The 20361-nt window shown below is 54.3% G+C and overlaps 2 protein-coding genes across 2 annotated transcripts; both read right to left on the bottom strand.

Annotated features, from left to right (window-relative positions):
* Positions 1 to 1028: 1028 nt before the first annotated feature.
* Positions 1029 to 11021, bottom strand: LOC118634125 (keratin, type I cuticular Ha7-like). Its single transcript, XM_036268442.1, is given in 13 exon segments — positions 1029 to 1123; positions 3485 to 3548; positions 3602 to 3635; positions 4313 to 4533; positions 4849 to 4974; positions 5053 to 5214; positions 5501 to 5538; positions 5541 to 5612; positions 5615 to 5658; positions 7111 to 7193; positions 8475 to 8718; positions 8720 to 8915; positions 11009 to 11021. Coding segments are annotated over 13 exon segments (1392 nt in total).
* Positions 11022 to 12502: 1481 nt separating this feature from the next.
* Positions 12503 to 18743, bottom strand: LOC118634126 (keratin, type I cuticular Ha7-like). The gene is made up of 9 exons (XM_036268443.1): positions 18276 to 18743; positions 18078 to 18160; positions 17010 to 17166; positions 16489 to 16650; positions 16285 to 16410; positions 15600 to 15820; positions 15228 to 15304; positions 13040 to 13152; positions 12503 to 12598 (listed from the first exon to the last, which is right to left on the bottom strand). The coding sequence occupies exons 1-9, from the start codon at positions 18741 to 18743 to the stop codon at positions 12503 to 12505; spliced, it is 1503 nt and encodes a 500-aa protein (XP_036124336.1).
* Between the last annotated feature and the right edge of the window lie 1618 nt (positions 18744 to 20361).

Below are 20361 nucleotides of genomic sequence, written 5' to 3' on the forward strand. Positions count from 1 at the left end.
GGCGATGTAAGTACGAGAACCAGCGTGAAGGGGGAGCCTCAGCGGAGGGGGGCCAGGAGACGGCCGAAGGCCAGAGCTCAGTCTGAATGGGTGAGGAGGACCTTGCAGCGTTGGAGAAAGAACCAGGAAGATTATCCTTGGGGAGAACCCCAGGCCTTGCAATACGTTTGTGATGTAAGTTTAGCTCAGCCGCCCTTCCCAGCACTGAGAGCAGGTCTGAGTATGAAGTGTTAGCCGTCCGGACCTCCCTGCAACAGAGCCCTCGGTGGTGCAGTGCAGGGACGGGCACTGCCTGGGGAAACCTGGGCTTGGGTGAGACCAGCCGTGAGAACGTAGGGGGCAGGGATCACTTCACCTCCCGGACCCTGCCCTTCTCCCACTGAAAAATGGGGGTGGTTATGCCTGTTCTGTCTCTCTTGGGGTTCGGCCGGAGGCTCACATTGAATAACACACATGAAAGTGCTTCGTCAATGGTGAAATGATGAATATATATATATATGGTGGTTTTTTTCTCCTCTTCCTCTTCCTCTTCCTCTTCCTCAATAGACAAGGTGGTTTTAGTAATGGCAGGGGGTGGGATGAGCTTCTTTGGCAAATCCTAGGCATTAAGAGGGCCGGGGTCCTCGAGCTATTTTGAGATGCTATAGGAATCTCACTCCTCGTGCCACCTTTTGTGACGTAAATCCTCAGGAATGGTTCCTCTAGCATGAACCCTCTCTCTTTTCCTGCAAGGAAAGACACTGGGGTGATTAAGGTGCTGCTGACACAGTCTGACACTTGGCCTCTGCAAAGCACAGGCCGAGAGCAGCAGCTGGAGGCAGGCTGCCTGGATCTGCATCCTGGCTTAGCTGTGTGATCTTGGGTGTGTTGCATAACCTCTCTGAGCTCGGTTCCTCGTCAGCAAAATGGGGATAGAAAAAGCATTGGCTCATAGAATTGCTCTAAGGATTAAACGAGTTTATGTGTGTCAACGTATCTGTAACTTAGTGCCTGGCTTATCGTGCGAGCTCAATGGATGTGAGCTTCAGTTACAGTGTGATGATGATGATGATGATGATGATGACGACGACGATGACGACAAGGACCATCGTGGTGGTGGTCATGTGATGATGTCCATGATGGGCTGTTTGGTTTCCAGGGAAGCTCTTTATACCTCCCCAAGCATAATGGACCTCTCAACCCAGCATTTCTTCCCAGGAACCCAAACCATTTCACATACTCACATACACACAATGTCTCATCACAGCTAATCTTATAATTACAAATGACAGGGCATTGGATGTGAACTCAAGACATACGGGTCAGTTGCCCTGGGGCCCCACTGACTCATTTCGTGTCACCAGAAGAATCCCTTAACCACTGAACGACTCACCTTCTCTCCCTCTCCTTCAATGGGAAGAACAATGCTTGCCTACTCTGTCATGTGCAGGAATAAGTAGGTTTATTTTGTTAGACAGCTTTGAACTTGTTGGATGCAACGAGCTATTTAAGTACAAAGGAGGAGGCGGAGGTGTTTGGGCCAGGTGCTAAACTAAGACTAATCAAAATTGCTCTTTCTTATTGAGACCCACTCTTGGGTGAGACCTCGGGGGTGTGTCACCTATGCCCCAACGCCTCCACCGCTTGGGGAAACGCTGAGGCACGGTGAAGGGGTGTGCGAGAACCTCTGACCCTTCCAAAGCTTCCTGTGCTGGGAGTTCTGATGCCGCCCAACAAATCAGTCCTGTCTACACAGACAGCAGCCAACAGGTGAGACTCTGGGCTGGAGAGCAGGTGCAGGCAGAGCAGCCAGGTCCTGGCTCAGCTCTCTCCACCCCTGGAGCTTGGGACGGTGGTCACTCCTGCACCAGAAGGGCTGGATTCCACAGCCATCAGCTGGACTTGGTAAATGTCTGAGCAAGCGACCTCATGGCAGAGTCACAGAGCAGCGAGGGGGTCGGTTCCTTGGCTCCACTTTATCACGTGGTTCACTGAGAAATGAGACCTCGAAAGCAGGGAGTCAAACAATTTGGGGGCTAGAGGACCCTTTCCAGTCATCTCATCCAGCCCCATCAGATACCCGAGTCCCTGCCTCAACATCCCCAACAGGTGGTTGCAAAGGCCCCGCTTGAATGTCTCCAGTGATGGGGAACTCACTGCTTCTGTCTTTGGCCAGTTGCAATGCTGCTTTCTAGAGACAAGCTGTTCTCGACCATGGAGCCTCTGGCCCGTGTGTCTACGGCCTACCCCTTTCAAGCCCAGCAGTTGCCACAAGGACTTGCCAGTGGAGCCTGTTGAGGAGCGTGGGTGGGTCAGTTTGACCCTCTCTAACCGCGAGTCTGACAGGCTCCGCAGTCGCCATCTTTCATCATGCCCAGGGTTCACAACGTGCAGGGGAAATGCACCATCTCAGCTGCCTGAGGGACTCCTCACCCATGGGACGTACCAGGAGAGCGAGGCCGACCTTGCCGCAGAATATCTGGCCAGACAGGGGCTCACTCCCCAAATAAAGCCCCTAACCCAGTGCTTCTCAAACATGAGAGAGCGTAGCATCATCTGGAAGTCTTGGTACGCCAGACCACTGATTCAGAAAGTCTGGGGTGCAGCTGAACAGTCTGAATTTTCAACAAGTTTCCAGGTAATGCTGGTGCTACTGTGGAGGACCACACTTGAAACACCACCACCCTAAACCTTCTCATGTTTCATCTGTTCCCTCTTCAAAGCTTCCAGAGTGGGTTCTGGATCTAGTTCAACGAGGCTGAGGTTCAAGTCTTAGCCACCAGCTGAGAGTAACAGCGCTCCCGGCTCGCAGGGTTTCTGTGGGACCCTGGTCGCGCGTCTGCCAAGCCCAGCACAGGGCCTTGCTCGTCATGAGCGTGAGGTCGCAAACGCTGGCGCTGTGCAGAGCCCGGGCAGAGCCACTGGATGGAGTTTTCCCTTTGCAAAGAGCCGTGCTGCTTCCTCCAGATAAAAGCGGTGGGATTTGTTCAGTGCATGGACTTCAAAAGCTCTGTGAATCTGGCTCCAACTAGGCTTGGTCAGGCCAAGAGCCAGGTGTCTCTCACCTGTGCCATTTTGCTGCAGTCCGTTTCACCCCGGCTGTCCCTGGCTTTGCCTTCTCCCAGAGTCACTCTGGTGAGCGAGCCACAAGCCCTGCTGTCGGGGAACAGCGGCTGGAGGACTCCCCACCGCGCTGTCAGCGTAGGACGGGGAAACTGAGCCTGGCGGGCACTGGGCTCCTTATGCTGCAGAAGTAAAGTTTATTAGTAAAATAAAAACAAGGTGACCCGCCCCATCTCAGAGAAACCGGGAGGCAGTGGAAGAGAGGAAACAGAGAGAGCAAAGGAAGCACAAACCCAGGGCCGGAGCTGAGCTGCTGGACTGGAAAACCCACCAACAGAGAAGCGCCTCCCGCCTGGCACCAGCCGCCCTGGGCTGGCTGAGGACATCAGGCTCGGAGGGCGGGCCCGGCAGAGCCTAAAGAACACTTGCCATTTTCTGGTACCTCCGGCGGAGGAACAGGTCAGCACCGGGGTGATGAGCAGGGCCCACGGGAGGCCTGAGGCGGCCTGGAAGGGCAGGGAGGGCAGGGGCACAGGCGGCAGGGCCTGCACAGCGGGGCCGGAGGCCGGGTGGTGCATGGCTTGCAGGGCAGCCTGCGGAGAGAAAAGGGCTGTTTGTAACGTTGGCATCAGGAGTTCGTGAAAGTAAACAGGCGCTTCAGGACCCCAGGAGCCAGCAGGATCTCAGACATTAGAGGTCCCTCTAGAGCAGAGGGCTGACTTGCCCAGAGTCCACCGCGGAGCTGCCGCCCGAGCTCAGAGCACCGTGTATAAGACGAGCGTTACCTGCCGTGGGGACAGGCAAGTGGCAGACAGAAGGGCAGAAAGGCTGATGACCAAGAGCAGGCCAGACGTCGGCCATGCTCGTACACAGCCCCTAATCTTGTTCCTTGTCGCTTGGAGGAGTGTGGTATCCACCTCGCTGGTTCCACAACCCTGCTGAGGAACTACATGAGAGAGGTGCTAATGCCCTGCGCGATATTTTTTAATGCTGAGTGTGGAGATCCCTGCAGTTGGAATAGTTCTTCCAGGGAGAATTTAGGAAAACCTACGTGCACTGAGTTCTCTGTATGTAGCCCCTGGGCAGTGACTGGCATCTTGGAGTAAAAACTCCTGCACACCCTCCTCTACATCCCGGCCGCTCACCAGGCTCACTGGGTAGCAAGTCTGTCTTCCAAGATTGCATGGGCAATGGCCCTCTTCCTCTTAGGTCACGGCCAATAAAAGGTTCTGCCCTTGCACGTGACATTGACCCAGACACAAGGACGTACTTGCAGTCCGTGCTCTCCAGGAGGTACCGGTACGTGGTGATCTCGCCCTCCAGCCGGGCCCGCACGTCCAGCAGCACCTGGTACTCCTGGTTCTGCCGCTCCAGGTCGGCCCGGATCTCGGCCAGCTGGGCCTCCACGGTGCCGATCAGGCACTGCGTCTGGGCCAGCTCGGTGCCGAAGCGAGCCTCGGACTCACACAGGGAGTTCTGCAGACAGTCCTTCTGTGATGCCAAAGAAAATGAGAAGCAGGTTAAAATCATGGATTCCTGCCCTCGGGCTCTGCCGTCAGACCATGACACCCCGGGTGTCGCCAGACCCAGAGAACCAACCAGCTGGATTATCGCAGACCTGCGGATGGGTGTGCAGAGCCTCCCTCATTCCCTCACCATTCACACCCAGGAGGACATTCAGTGCAAAGGAGATGCGGTCAAGGTTTAAGCTGCGCCCTGGTCTCGAAGGGAGGCGTGTACTGAACCGGGACCTGCTCGTGGGAGTGGGAGCCAAGCTGGGTCTTCTGTGCGCGCACAGGAGCTTACGAGGTGGTGCTGGGCTTGGCGCTCCACCTCCAGGGCGTTCACTGTGCACCTCAGCTCCAGGATCTCCGACTGGCAGCACTGCAGCTCCTCGCAGCAGGACGTGGCCTGCAGGCTGATGCCTTCCGACTGAAGCACACAGACGGGATGGCCTCCTGCCCAGGTGGCGGCCTGCTGCCCTGCCCCCGCCCTGCAGCGCCGCCTCACCTGCGCTTGGAACCACTGCTCCACATCTCGGCGGTTGGTCTCCACCATGGCCTCGTACTGGCACCGCATGTTGTCCAGCACCCTGCTCAGGTCCACGGTGGGCTCCGTGTCCAGCTCAATCCGCAGCTTGTCCCCCAGCTGGCACTTCAGAGTACGGACTTCCTGTGGGCACAGGAGAAGAACATCCTGTATATGAGGCCCCCGCTGCCTTCCCCCCAAAGCCTTGGTCTCCCACTGGCCGTCACCCCCAGTGAGTTCCCTGCGCTCCTCTGTGGATGAGGAGCACCCTCCCGCTGAAAGCCAGGGCCCCTCTTCATAGCTGCTGAGGCTCACCCGCCAGGCAGGGCCGGCCCGCGTCCATCCTGAGCAGGAAGAGCCTCATATCTGCCCACATATGAGCCTGAATTCACCCCCTAGGGGTCCACACGTTCTCACAAAGGATACCCACCTGCTCGTGGTTCTTCTTGAGGCAGAGCAGCTCCTCTTCAGGGACTCCACCTGGGCCTCCAGGTCGGCCTTGGCGAGTGTGAGGTCATCCATGGCCCTGTGCAGGCCACACAGTCGGCCTCCACCAGCCGGAGGAGTGAGTGCTCCACCTGATGATACCTTTACCAGGCGGGTACAGGAGTCGGGTCCAAGAGCAGAAGTGCCCAGGGCCCAGCTAACAGCCAGCACCTCACTGGCTTCTGTCTGCAGTCTCACTGTGAGTTGGCGTTTCCTGCGTAGTGCGCTCACAGACAGAGAGCAACAGGGTGCTCCCCACTCACTCAACACGAAGCGCCTAAGATGAACCAGGCGGAGCGGCCAGTGCTGAGGATGGCTGGGTGCGCGGCTGCTGGCCAGAGGGGACACAGCAGTGTTCTCAGCAATCACAGTGCGGTGTGAGCATGGCAGACCCCCCTTCCTTTTCCCGCTGAGGTGGACCCTGGAATCTATCAGATTAAAAGCCTACTGCCAAAAAAAAAAAAGCCCTGGCCGGTTTGGCTCAGTCGGAGAGCATCGGCCTGCGGACCAGAGTCCCGGGTTCGATTCTGGTCAAGGGCACGGACCTCAGTTGTGGTTCTTCCCCTGCTCTGGTCGGGGTCGTGCAGGAGGCAGTCAGTCAATGTGTCCCTCCCACGTCGATGTTTCTCTCTCTCTCCCAGTCTCTCCCTATCTCTCTACCTGAAGATAAATAGAAAAATATCCTCAGGGGAGGATTTAAAAAAAAAAAAATCCTACCGCCAGCCCGGCTCAGTGGATTGAGCATCGTCCCAGTTCGATTCCTGGTCGGGGCACATGCCCCGGGTCGCGGGCCCGATCCCCAGTGGGAACAGCAGGAGGCAGCCGATGGATGTTTCCCTCTCACATCGATGTTGATGTTTCTATCTCTCTCTAAAAAAATAATCAATAAAAACCTATTTTTTAAATTTAAAAAGCCTACTGCCAGAAGGAGAGGAAGGAAATGGCTCTCTTTGGCTCTGGAGGGTGAGGCTCCCACAGTGCCCTGAAGAAGGACAACACAGCGTAATGCCCCTTCCTGCCCCCTCCCAGGCGGGACCTTCCAGGTGCTAGAGACCCTGTGGCCTCCCGTGCTCCCGTGGCATCGTGCACTGCCAGCGCTCACGGACCGGCCGAGCTGCCGTGTGCAGTCACAGCCTCGCCGAGGCAGCAGAGACTCACAGGAAAAGGCCTCCGGGTGGGAAAGTGGGGGCCACGTCCCAGTTCTACCTCCCAGGAACGCGGGACTTCTGGCAAGTCCCTTCGGCGCTCTGAGCCTCTGTGTCCTCGGGAAGGACAGGCCATCACCGCCCTGCCCACCCACAAGGCTCTTCTTACAACAGAGTCAAGTGGCCGATGACTCTCAATCATGTCGTAAACTATAAAAGCTAAACAATTATGACGCGGAGGGTGGGTTGTTCCTCCAAGACCTTGGGCTTAATGCCCTTTGTCTTCTCTTGCTGGAACTGTTGGTTTGGGCCCTGGCCAACTGCACCTCTGATGCCAACCGCATCACAAGAGGGAAGAAGCCAGGAGGGGCATCTGGCTCCTCCCCCTCCCCGTCCGACCCCAGCTCACTTGGTCCTGAAGTCGTCAGCAGCCAGCTGGGCATTGTCGATTTGTGAGACCCGCCTACTGTTCTCAGATTTGATGCACAGGGTCTGGGGAAAGAAAGTGGACTCAGTGAGCCCCTGTTCTCAGACCACCTCTGGCCTCAGGTCAGAGGAAGTCCCGTCGGCTGGGGCTCACACTGCAGCACCCCCTTGGACAACACCAACTCTCAAACATGTGAGAGATGCTCGTATGGGGTGGGGAGGGGAAGAGGGTGCACGAGGATGCTTGGCCGGGAACTGAGAGAGGGAAGGTAGTGGCAAACTGAACATATAATGAAGACAATTTTATTTCGCCAGATGTGATGCTTAGCCAAATGTAAACAAGAAGATCTGGAGTCTAGACTAGAGAACAATGGCTGGTTATGTGAGTTTTAGATAAGGTGGGATCCATTCCTAATAAGAAGTCCTTTAGCCCAGCTGGCGTGCCTTGGTGAACTGAGCGTCGCCCCATCGACTGAGAGGTCCCAGTTCGATTCCCGGTCAGAGCACGTGCCCGGGTTTGGGGCTCAATCCCCAATAGGGAATATGTAGGAGGTAGCTGATCAGTATTTCTCTCTCATCGATGTCTCTATCTCTCTCTCACTTCCTCTCTCTCTCTAAACAATCAGTAAACACATTTAAAAAAAAAAAAAAGAAGAAGTCCTTTGCACCGGTTGGTCAACCTCCCCTAAGGTCTCTGAATCGAGTCAGGTTTCTGTGGCCCCTATTCTGACATCTTTGTCTTCCTGTCCTCACAACTAAGACGTAGGCCCTTAAGCAGCGTTGACTTGATTATCAGACGGGACAGCAGACATGCATGAGAGGCTGGAGCTACTAAACAGGTCTACACGGGTTCACGCAGGACCTCAGAACAATCTCCTCTGACCCCTGCACTGCACAAGAGTTAGGTTGCACTGTTTTTGCAGCTGCATTTTAGGAATTGTAGGTACGGAACCTAAGTAAGCATGAACTCAGAATCCTGGAGAGTCGAATCCTACGTCTCATCCTTTGCACATCCCCATGGACCTCCACTCAAGAGAGTCTCTTCCCACAGTCTGAAAGATATCCCCGCTGCCGCTGCTGCCGCGGCCAGTCCAGGCCCCGGGCTCTGAGTGCGAGGATCAGTAATCTTCTCCCGCAAAGGGCCAGGTAGTAGACACTTTAGGCTTTGCAGACCATGCATCTCTGTCATAACTACTCAACTCTGCCATTGTAGCACAAAGGTAGCCAAAGGCCACACATCAATGAATGAGTACAGCTGCACCAACGAAACTTTATTTACCAAGTCAGGCAGCAGGCCGGATTGGCCGTCGTTTGCCAACCCGTGACCTGGAGCACCACCAGCCTCACCTTCTGCGGGAGCTCCTCAATGCTCCGGAAGTAGCCCTGGTAGTTGGGGCACACGGTGGTCTCGTGGCACTGGCTCCGCTCTCGGATCTTGGTCTCCAGCTCCGCGTTCTCCCGCTCCAGCTGCCGCACCTTCTCCAGGTAGTTGGCCAGGCGGTCGTTCAGGAACTGCATGGTCACCTTCTCGTGGCCGTTCAGGGTGCCCTCCCCGTAGGTCCCACAGCTTCCGACGTTGCCAGGAATGTCGGGGCAAGGGGCAGGCGGTGAGGCAACAGAGGGGCAGACAGAGGTTGGGTCGGCCCAGAGGGGTCGTCCCCACACGGACGCGGCTGGCATGTGCCAGGGTGGCCGAGAGGCCCAGGCAGGCAGCCTTTGCCTCGGAAACCTGCCCACCGAGGGGCGAACCACCGCAGTCGGAAGTTATGATGCTAAAGGGCTGGACTCCTGCTTTGTCCACGGTTGGGTTTGCTTGAGCCTAAAACCTCCCTTCTCCTCTCGACCTTATATAGGCCTGTAGTGGGAGTTGGTGCAAGAAAACTGGCATTTTGCTCGTTAATATTCATGTTGAATGTTACACGATCACTCGGTTAGTCAGTGGTTTTGTCTCCCATAAAGACTTAACGAGTTTACGAAAGAGGCCTAAGCCCTCACGGGATGCTTCTCCTCGATGCAGAACCTAGAAAACAGGGGGGACGGCTCTCCTTCGAGCTGCCCACGTCCTGGGCTGCGAATTCTTTCCCTGCTGCCGGCTTGTGTCTGTGACATCAGACCCAGAGACCCGAAAAGCCCCTCCACATCCCTGTCGCTCCTGTAGTCTTTTCCTACCTCGGCATGTTCTCATCACGGCAAAGTCTGAGATAGCCCATCAGGCACACTGAGGAAAGAAAAATCCCTGTTAGTTTATTTCACAGATATGTATGGAATTCTCCAGGGGTGGGAGGGATGCTGCTTGGCCTGCTTGGGGGTGGGGTGGGGGTAGATTTTAATAAGAGAGATAAAAAAAGTAAATGGCCTTGATATTATAAAGGTAATAAGAGGAGTGCTAAAAATATATATTTTTTAGTAAAAGAGCTGTGAATAATTAAGAAGAGAGCATATTGAGAGACCAGAAAAAGACTCCACGGAATAGGGAGCATTGGAAACGTGTTTTGAGTGTGGCTTCCGTGCGGGACTGGGGACAGAACAGCTCTTAGAGAACACAGTGAACAGAATCGAACATGTGTGGGGAGTGGAAAAGAGTCTGCCTGTGTTGGCATTGACGGCGGAGACGTATATGCCAGCCCTGGAAAGTTGTGTTTGGTCCAGATGTGGGGAGGTCCCTCTGATCTAAACACAGTGCCTGGACCATCCCGTGCATAGTCCTCAGGTAAAGGTGAGCCAACGATAAAGGTGGTCCCCGACTTTCCTCAAATATGAGGGGAAATAACCAGGTTCCTTTCGAAGGGAAGTAACAGAAAAGCGAAGAACGTTTCCTGTGTAAGTGTTAGGGAACCAGAGTCCAGAACAGTGAAAGAGAAACCTACATTCTAAATTGATTTTGGTGTTGGAAAACTAAAGAACACACTTCGGCCTTGGCCGGTTTGGCTCAGCGGTTAGAGCGTCGGCCCGCAGTCCAGAGAGACCCGGGTTCAGATCCCGCTAAGGGCATGTACCTCAGTTTGTCCCTGGCCCTGGTTGGGGTTGTGTGGGTGGCAACTAGTCAATGTGTCTCTCTCACATCGATGTTTCTCTCTCTCTCTTCCTCCCTTTCTCCCTCCCGCTTTATCTGAGGATAAATGCAAAAATATCCTCGGGTGAAGATAAAAAATAAAAAAATTTAAAAAACACACTTCGAGCCCTGGCTGGTTTGGCTCAGCGGTTAGAGCGTCGGCCTGCGGTCCTGAGAGACCCGGGTTCGGTTCCCGCTAAGGGCATGTACCTCGGTTGCAGTTTGTCCCCAGCCTTGGTTGGTTGTGCGGGTGGCAGCCACTCGATGTGTTCCTTTCACATCGATGTTTCTCTCTCTCTCTTTCTCTCTGTTCCTCTCTCTCCCTCCCACTCTACCTGAACAAAAAATGCAAAAACATCCTTGGGTGAGGATAAAAAATAAAAAAATTTAAAAAACACACTTCGATGACCCATGGGTCAAAGAAGAACTCGAATGAGAAATTAAAGTACTTGGAACTGAATTAAAATGAAAATACAAATTATCAAACTGATTTTGGCAGTTAAGACTCTCCTCGAGCCAGAATGAGGCAGATAAGCGTTTTGGAAGTGGGGGGACACTTGGGAATGAAACTGGGTGATCTGTGATTGCCAAGAAATGGATTTATGTTCCTGAGTATTGGCGTCTGCGGCCTAACTGAGGTGGGCAGTGGTTTATATGTTAGGGTGTCTGTTCTCAGGCACCTCCCCATCCTTTCTGGGCATTTTTCCTTGTCAGACAATGACCCTCTCATCCTCCGAGTCCCCACTCACCATATTGTAAAAGATACACACTCCAGAACTTTGATCTTTCACCTTTTGAAACTTCTTCTATTTCTTTGAAATGCACCTACCTTGCTTGTCCATTACTTAGGAGACTCTAGAGCAAAATTTGAATTTCCTTAATCCTCAGACACACTCAGAGCATCAGAAGTTTTATGGCCTCCTCTATTCCTAAAACAAACAAGCCAGTGGCCAGTGGTTTAATAAGTCCTGGAAAAGGGCAGCCAGCCAGCATCCAGACTATGCTAACGAAGACGCTACTTTGACCCCATTCTCGAGAGGAATGAATTCACCAGGAGGGCCCTTGAGGCTGCTGTATATGTCAGAGCTGAAAAACATAAACTATCCAAGCCAAAAGGGATTGCAAAGTCCCCTAGTCTAAGATCCTTTGGCATTAAATCCCTTCTGATAACCTCCCTCCAACTAGTTGCCGGGACCACCATTTTTCAGGATGACTCATTCCATCATTGGCGAGCTTGGCCCCTGTGGCTCACAGTATCCTGGCTTTGTACAAGACAGTGGAATCAAGAGAAATAACAGCCTTCACCAGTTTGGTTCAGTGGTGAAAGCATCGGCCCTCGGACCAAAGGGTCTCAGGCTCGATTCCCAGTCAGGAGATGCAGGTTGGATCCTGGGCCCCAGTTGGGATTGTGCAAGAGGCAACCAATTGATGTGTCTCTCTCACATTGATGTTTCTCTCTCTCTCTCTCTCTCTCTCTCTCTCTCTCTCTTTCCCTCCCTTCTACTCTATCTGAAAATCAATAGAAAAATATCCTTGGGCCCTGGCCGGTTTGGCTCAGCAGTTAGAGCATTGGCCTGCAGTCCAGAGAGACCCGGGTTCAGTTCCTGCTAAGGGCATGTACCTCGGTTGCAGTTTGTCCCCGGCCCTGGTTGGGTCGTGCGGGTGGCAACCACTCGATGTGTCCCTTTCACGTTGATCTTTCTCTCCCTCCCACTCTATCTGAACAAAAAACAAACAAACAAAAAAGAATGTCCTCAGGTGAGGATAAAAAAAAGAAAAGAAAAGGAAAAATACCCTTGGGTAAAGATTAACAACAAAAAGAGAGAGAACAGCAGCTAACTTTGCCACATAAAGTTTATTAGAAAATTCTTTAATCAGAAACAAATCTACCTCCCTGCTATTTCTACCTATTGTTATCATTTGTTCTTTTATTCATTCATTCAACAAATATTTATTGAGTGCCTACCTGTGCCAAACAGATACTGGAGCTGGACGCTGGTGATACACTAGCAAGTAAGTCAGAGAATTTGCCCTTCAGTTAATTCACTTTCTCGTTCTACCCAGAGAGTCCCAGAGAGGATTAGCCCAGTCATTCTTCCCCACAGCAGACCTGAAGCTCTTTGCGACGGCTGTGTGATTCCTGGCGCTTTATTCAGCATGTTCTCTGCCCCCTTGGCTGCCCTCCTGAGTGTATTCCTCTGAATACATTCCCTGTAGTTCCATCACCCTTAAGTGGAGGGTCTTAGAATTTCTGATGAGTTTGGATTAAGAGGCTGCCAGTAGATGTGTACAGAGGTGTACAGATGTGGGCAAATTCACCAAGTCAGGGGTTAGCGCCATCAGTGACCTTGTCCGAGGGACCTACCTTAAGTGATCCAATATTCATGAGCTCCTGGCACAGCGACACCCTCTCCAGGTACTGTGGGGGTGCGGAGATGAATCAGAGAACTTCCCACTCCTCAGAAAACTGAGAGCAGTCGAGACAGACCATGTAACTCAGGAGGGAGAGGTCACAGATGTGGAGGTCAGAGACTCGATCTGGAACCGGGTGGACGGACAGGAGAGGCTCTGACAAGCACCCTGGCCGCGGCGAGGGAAACCAGTCCCAGCCGCCGGCAGTGCCAAAGGCAGGAAGGGCGGAGGACAGAGATGTTACCACAGGACTCTGTAAGGCTGAGCAGTTTGCTGTACATGGGAGCTCAAAGGCGGGAGGGACACCAAAATGTCCCTGAGGTCGCCCCCGGGCTCCTGGGACAATGTGTTGGGAAGGGAAGCTGCGAAGTCAACGCAAAGAGTTGGCTAAAGGGGGACAAGCTGACGAGTTTGGAGGGTGTGCAGTGGAGGGCGTAGGACTGCCCACCAGGGGGTCAGAGCTGAAGGCTGGGCGGGGCCGGCAGCCTGGGTTGTTGGGACACACCCACCGGGAAACTCCTGAGCTGCTGAGGCTGCCTGCCCCGGGCAGGCAGGGGGAGCGGCTGAGCCAGCCCAGGCTCCGAGCCCAGCGGGAGCCCTGACGCTCCCTCCCTCCCTCCCTGGAGAATGTCCCTCCCTCCCTCCCTGGAGAATGTCCCTCCCTGAGGGAGCGGCGTTTGGAATCTCCAACACGGGTGGTGGGGAAGATATTTTGGATGGAGGGAGTGTCGTTGGAAAACAAGGACAACCCAGGTACCAAATGACCTGTCTTCTAGTCATAAAACGAGTTTGGTGTTTCTATTTTTGAAAGTCAAAACAACATTAAGGGGAAAGATGAGGGTTTTTTTTTTAATATTCATTAAATAAAAAGCCATAGATGAGAAAAGGGTTGGGAAACACTGAATTCGATGGAAAAAGACAAAGAAAAGTGATGCAACAAGATGAGCTCGTGAAGATTACTGTAAGTGCTCCTCAGAAGGGAGGCATTTGGTTCTGTTCCTAGGAAGACAGGAGGAGAGGACGAGGCAGGGCCTCGGGTGTCGCACAGGATGGACCACAGGACAAACGAGTACCTAAGTTTAACGTGCTCCTGTTCTGGACAGTCCAGGATTCCACCTCGATGTCCCTGCTTCCCGGTGGACAGCGGTGGGAGCAGAAGTGGGGTCCCTTCCCACAGCCCTCTCTGTGGCCGCCAGCCTCTGCCCCCAGGGGCCCGCGGCCAGCCCCCTACCCTTCCCCTTTGCTGGGATTCGAGGAAAACGGCATTTGGAGTTGGAAAAAAGATGGTGGGTGGAGGGGCCCGAAGAGGCCCGCCCGGGAAGAAATGTTACAAGCCAGTGCACCACTCTGGTTAACGGGAGATTAACTGGCTCAGATCTCAAGCCAGTGCTGCAAGAGCCTCAGGAGGCGGAAAGTAATCAGTCTGGCTGAAGTTACTTGGTGCCAGATCGCCACGCCTCGGACGAGTCTGCGAGGGCATCACGATGCAGCAGGGCACGGAGGGGGCATGGCGTGCGGATGGGACAGTCGCCCTGAGGAATCAGTGCTTGGAGCTGGTACCCGAGGGAGCCCTGAGCCCGCATGGCTGTGAGTGAACCCTCATGTCCGCGTGCCCTGGGCCAGCCCCCTGCCAGCCTCCCTAACCCGCAGTCCCTCCTGGGCCTGAGAAGCCATTCCTGCGTGCCGAGTAGCCGTGGGTCCCCCAGTTAGAGTTCATTCAGCGTGTGATTGGCCAGGGAACGGGAGACACCCCAGTGGCGACATCTCTCTAGAGAAAACCACATCCCAGAAGTGGGCCAGGACCGACACAGCTGTCCCCGGGGCCCAGGAGGAAATTCCACGCCCCCATGAGGGGCCCGGTTTGAATGAGAAAAATAACTTGGCCACTTGGCCAGGGCAGTCCTCAGCATGACCTCCCTCTGACTGGACCGGAACTCTAATCTGTGCGATTTTGCTCGGGAACAAAATACCAAGAGGCTGAAGAGGCCAAAAGTACAGGAGGGACATGTTCGTTCTGAGCGGTCTGGAAGGAATTCGAACTTGGCAACCGACACCACTGCCTTTCACCGATCTGTGGGGATCGATGGGCAAGGCAGAGACGTGTCCAAAGTCAGCGAAGGCCCTTCATCCCGAGGCTCGGACCCCAGTGCCCCGAGAGATCCTGGAAGCCACATGTGAGGGCCAGAGACCACCCAGGGGCTCGAGGGCCGGGGCTCCTTCTCATCCACATGTACTGCCAGACACAGGAAGGGGGTGCCAGACACAGGAAGGGGGTGCTTGACACAGGAAGCGGGTGCTTGACACAGGAAGGGGGTTTATTGACCATGTAACACAGGAGCCCAGTTACATTGTAGAAGATGCTGAAGCACTGGAGTAGAACCAAAATCCCAGAAGACAGACTGGGGCAAAAAGCCATAGTTTCAGTGGAAGACAATACAACGTTTCTAAAAATCAGCCTAAGGCACAAACAGGAAGCCGCTATGTAGCAGTGTCTGCTGCCCTTTGCTTCCGTGAAAACGCCGCCAGTGGGTTTGGTGTTTCCAGAGGAAGACAGCAAGGACAGGGCAATCCCAGCCCCCGCGCCAACGGCCCCGGTCCCTGCACCGAAACTCAGGCCTTCCGCGTGGGTTCTCAGGAAGACGCGCAGGCCGGGGGAGCACAGCTGGGACGAAGGGTACAGGAGGCCGGAGTGGAGCAGGGATTGCAGGGGAGTCTGCAGGGAGGCAGAGGAAAAGAGTTAGACGTGGGAAATAAAACGATGTCTCAGTGATGGAGACAGGAGAGGTCAGACCAAAATGGTGTGGGGAAGGTCTGCCACAGACAAGTCACACAGCCCAACAGAACCGCTTCCGTCAGACCCATGTTCACACCCGGCGGTGTCTTTCCATGTCCTCAGGGACTTGGCTTAGGGACCCGGCTACCATATGTGACCCATTCTATCAACAGTGCAGTCTGCACGCGCACGTCAGGTAGGTGGCCTGGCCAGGAATTGCCTAGATGACACCTACTTGCAGTCCTCGCTCTCCAGGAGGTGCCGGTACGTGGCGATCTCGCCCTCCAGCCGGGCCCGGATGTCCAGCAGCACCTGGTACTCCTGGTTCTGCCGCTCCAGGTCGGCCCGGATCTCGGCCAGCTGCTCCTCCACGGTGCTGATCAGGCACTGCATCTGGGCCAGCTCGGTGCCGAAGCGGGCCTCGGACTCACACAGGGAGTTCTGCAGACAGTCCTTCTGTGATGGGAAATGATGGGGGAAGATTTCCAGGGGACGAAAAACTCAGCAGTGACAATCATGGCTGAACTCAGCAGGCAGGGAGCAAATTCCAAGAAGTCAGGGCATTCCCAGAGCTCTGAAGAAGTCACCATCGATGGTATTTTACACCCAAAAAAATCTAACTTGAACCGTGTCGCGTTCCCCCCTAGTGTCTTCAATACCTGACGTGAAGCAGACTCCCAGTAAAATCTTGTAAAATGAGTGCCTGAATTTGCACACCTTATTTTGAAAGAAATGGAGTTATTGGGAATCATTTTTCTGGGTCAAACTAGCCTTAACAGCAAGTCATCTGCACCAAGGAGAGAGGGACCCAGATAGAGCTCTAGCTCAATGTTAGCGGAACTGAGTAGGGACACTTTTCAGAGATGCTGCTGGCAGCCCGTGGCGGTGGGCCCAGTGCGGTGGGGGACGAGGACCCGTACCAGGTGGTGCTGGGCTTGGCGCTCCACCTCCAGGGCGTTCACCGTGCACCTCAGCTCCAGGATCTCCGACTGGCAGCACTGCAGCTCCTCGCAGCAGGACGTGGCCTGCAGGCTGATGCCTTCCGACTGAAGCACACAGACGGGATGGCCTCCAGCCCAGGTGGCAGCCGGCTGCCCTGCCCCCGCCCTGCAGCGCCGCCTCACCTGCGCTTGGAACCACTGCTCCACATCTCGGCGGTTGGTCTCCACCATGGCCTCGTACTGGCACCGCATGTTGTCCAGCACCCTGCTCAGGTCCACGGTGGGCTCCGTGTCCAGCTCAATCCGCAGCTTGTCCCCCAGCTGGCACTTCAGAATGTTCACTTCCTGCAGGGACAGAAGAGCCGACTTCCTACATGAAAAACGGGCTTTTGGCAGAGACGGCAGCTCCTGAACCCCTCTCCTGACAAGCAGCGTCAGGGGTGACCTCACACACGCGCTGATGTGAAAGGTCTCGTTGCCGGGCCAATGGGGAGAGCCCGTCTGGAGACCTTCCAAAACTCACAAGGAAATCTGCAGAGAAGAAACTCCCGCCTGCCACATCCCGAGGTCATCCTGACTCACACCCAGTCAACCCATTCTCCTGATGCCGCCTGAGCCCAGGTTCCAATCCTAGAGCCACAGGGTGGAGGGGCTCCCTTTTCTGCCCAGCACCCTCCCCGTGAGTCTGCAGCCACGGGGCAGACCTGCTCGTGGTTGCTCTTGAGGCAGAGCTGCTCCTCCTTCAGGGACTCCTGCTGGGCCTCCAGGTCGGCCTTGGCCAGGCTCAGGTCATCCAGGAGCTTGTGCATCCCGCACATGTCCGCCTCCACCAGCAGGCGCAGGGCGTGCTCACTCTCGTGCCTTCGTCACAAGAGATGTAGGGTCAACCAATGCCGAGGAGAGCCCCTGTGGGCTGAGCCCTGTTCCCGCGTCCTCGCCACCTTGGATCCTCCTTTGCTGACGTGACCAGCAATCACTGTGTTGGACCCTATAGCTACAGAGCTCATGGTCAGGACCATTATGGTCATGCCCATTGGCTAGATGGAAGCTGAGTCTCAGAAAGAATAAGTGGGGGGCGGGATCGGGAGGAAGGTGTCAATGGGGTAAAAAGGAGAAACATCTGTAACAAAAATTAATTCATTAAAAAAATAAAATAAGTAGATATCTAGGATTACATACCTTGATTAATCGTAAATCATGGGCTCAACCTAAGTGCTCAAACATCACATGCAGTATTCCTTCTGCTGTAAGGGAGTCATTTCGCCAGGAAGAATGGCCTAACAATCGGCTCTCTGAACCTACAGTTTGCTTCATCACCCACTGGGTTCATTATTTCTCGCTGTTTTTCTCATTCATCCCATTGCAACTCTTGATACAAGAAGCTACGATAATGATTCCTCCCACTGATGGATTAGGCCAAGGGCATGTGAGTCTGTCAACGACCTACACGCACTGAAGGTTTATTCTGGCAATGACTTGATTTTGCTTCTGGTTATGACACAAAACCCTCTTATGTGGAGGTTTTGAGGAGAAAATGACATAGATCTGACCAAATGCTTTTGTTCTCTTCCATTCTATATCATGACCATTCCTAGAAACAGATTAAATTATGGTTTGGAGAGGAAGAAAGGGGACACGTAGTCATTGATTCATTCCTTCTTCTCGTCAACAAATATTTTTGAACCCCTACTTTGGGCCAACTACTCCAGTGGGCACTTAGAAATAGAACCGACCAGAGGGGTCACTGTCGGCCCCCTTCTGGCCTGACTTACTTGATCCTGAAGTCATCGGCAGCCAGCTTGGCGTTGTCGATTTGGGTAATGAGCCTGGCGTTCTCGGCCTTGCTGCACAGGATCTGAGGCAGAACAGAAAGCCGTTCACACGCGAGCGTCACACTGGGCTCAGCCCTCCGTGCGGTGTCCTCGCTCCTCCCCCCTCGGCCCCGCGTGCCCCGGCTGCTCCAGCCTCACCTTCTGCTGCAGCTCCTCGATGCTCCGGAAGTAGCCCTGGTAGTTGGGGCACACGGTGGTCTCGTGGCACTGGCTCCACTCTCGGATCCTGGTCTCCAGCTCCGCGTTCTCCCGCTCCAGCTGCCGCACCTTCTCCAGGTAGTTGGCCAGGCGGTCGTTCAGGAACTGCATGGTCTCCTTCTCGTGGCCGTTCAGGGTGCCCTCCCCGTAGGTCCCACAGCTTCCGACGCTGCCAGGAATGTGGCAGGTCCCTGGCAAGGGGCAGGCGGTGAGGCAGCTGTGGGGCAGACAGAGGTTGGGTCGGCCCAGAGGGGTCGTCCCCACACGGACGCGGCTGGCATGTGCCAGGCTGGCCGAGAGGCCCAGGCAGGCAGCGTTTGCCTCCATCGCGGGCCCAACATCAAGGGAGGAGACGCAGACGTCTCTGTCTCCAGGAGTCTTGCACGGGCTGATGTAGAAGGAAGCCATGGTGTGGGCTGAGGTGCACGGGAGGTTCAGAGCAGCTGGAGAGGCCAGGACACCGAGTCTGAGAACCCCCTTCCTCCCTAGGCCCTTTATACCCTCCCAGGGGGGTGTGGCTCGGGGCTTTGACCTCACTGCCTGGATTCTGTGCTGTGTTGTACCGCCATCCTGTTACTCAGCTGTTAAGAGCTCCTCACTCATTAAAGGAATGTTGATGATCTGAGGTGCCTCTTGGCTCTTTGATACCAGGTTGTTGGTTGACCAGAGGTCAGAGGTTTATATTCCTACTCAACCACCACCAACAGTTAATGCAGCCCCAGATGTCCTCACTCTGGGCTGGACTGGTCTTCCTGTGGATGCTTGGACTCAACCAAGTTTCCTTTCCAGAGAAATGACAGTTTATAAAACTAGCAAGTCTGCTTATATTTGAATATTGAGAGGCTCCCACTTGTTTTTTTCTCTCCTCTTTTACGTTGCACACCCCCTTGCGGAGCATCAGTGCACCCAGAAGCGTTGGTGCTGATTCGGTTTCGGTTGACTAGTCAGCATCAGCGTCCGTCCATTCACTGTTCAGTGTTTCCTGAACACCCTCCCATAGCTCAGGCAGGTTCCTGGACAGTCAGTGGCTCCCAGTCTTCAGGAGAAAACAGTGTCACAGAAACCATACGGGGTCTTAAACAAACGTGAATGAGCACCATAGATCAATGAGAGTTAGCGAAAGACAGAGAATTCATGGTCCTGTCCAAAGATGTATCTAGAGAAAAGCCACTCACAAAAAACAGAAACAACCTTATTTAATCCAGAAAAGGGAAACTGGGCACAGATCTCAAGGGACGTTGAGGTAAAATTTCAGGAACTATCATGGGAGGAGGACCCAGGTGTGCGAGCCATTCTACTGTCGTCTTTCCTGTTGAGTCCTTCCCACCTGTGAGGTGGCTGTTTCTCGCCTCAATGTGCAGATGAGGAAACTGGAGTCAAGTTCATTTTCTGATTCACAGAGTTGATAAGCTGGCAAGGGCTCGGTTCAGCCTCATGTCTGTAGAGCCCATTCTCTCCCCACCTCGCCACAACCCCCAGGGGGAGCACCCTGTGCCGCTGCGCACATCAGTGCTCGGGCCAGTGCACAAGACTTCGTTATTGGACAGGAAGCTGGAGTGAAGAGAGAGCATTACCGAGGGCCCTTGTGTTCCAGCACAGGAAGATGTTCAGATACTGAGGCAGGGAGGACAATAAAATGCACATAGAAAAGTCATACTTAAAAATGAGAGCCTGTAGCATATCTCAGATTTCAAAGAGTTTCACCAGAGCTGAGGGGCCATTGCAACCAACTGCTGTGGGACCAGGAGCTGCCCCTCCAAAGTCCGAGGGAAAGTAGCGGGACCTGAGGACTGAGCCAGACCCAAAGGCACAGGACCCTGGAAGGGCATAAATAGGTCTCTTCTCTAAGCGCAGTTCAGGAATAAGCATCCCCATGGAAACCAAATGGGAAGCAGTGGGGATGAGTATTGGTGAAACCTGGGCTCTTGGAATTCTCTCGGGAAGAAATAAAATCAAGAAAACTGGAATTCTCAAAAGAAAAACTGCCCTGGCTCAGCGGTGCCCCTCCCCGTCACCCTGAGGCCAC

This window comes from Molossus molossus, unplaced genomic scaffold, assembly GCF_014108415.1.
Source record: "Molossus molossus isolate mMolMol1 unplaced genomic scaffold, mMolMol1.p scaffold_m16_p_19, whole genome shotgun sequence".
Lineage (NCBI taxonomy): Eukaryota > Metazoa > Chordata > Mammalia > Chiroptera > Molossidae > Molossus > Molossus molossus.

Excerpts from the sequence above, each read along its gene's own strand:
- LOC118634126 (XM_036268443.1), bottom strand. The coding sequence starts at position 18,743 with ATGGCTTCCTTCTACATCAGCCCGTGCAAGACTCCTGGAGACAGAGAC. Across the intron at positions 18,161-18,275 it reads TCGAGGAGCTGCAGCAGAAG|ATCCTGTGCAGCAAGGCCGA; the intron begins GTGAGGCTGGAG and ends GTTCTGCCTCAG. Across the intron at positions 15,821-16,284 it reads GCCAAGCCCAGCACCACCTG|AAGGACTGTCTGCAGAACTC; the intron begins GTACGGGTCCTC and ends TTCCCATCACAG.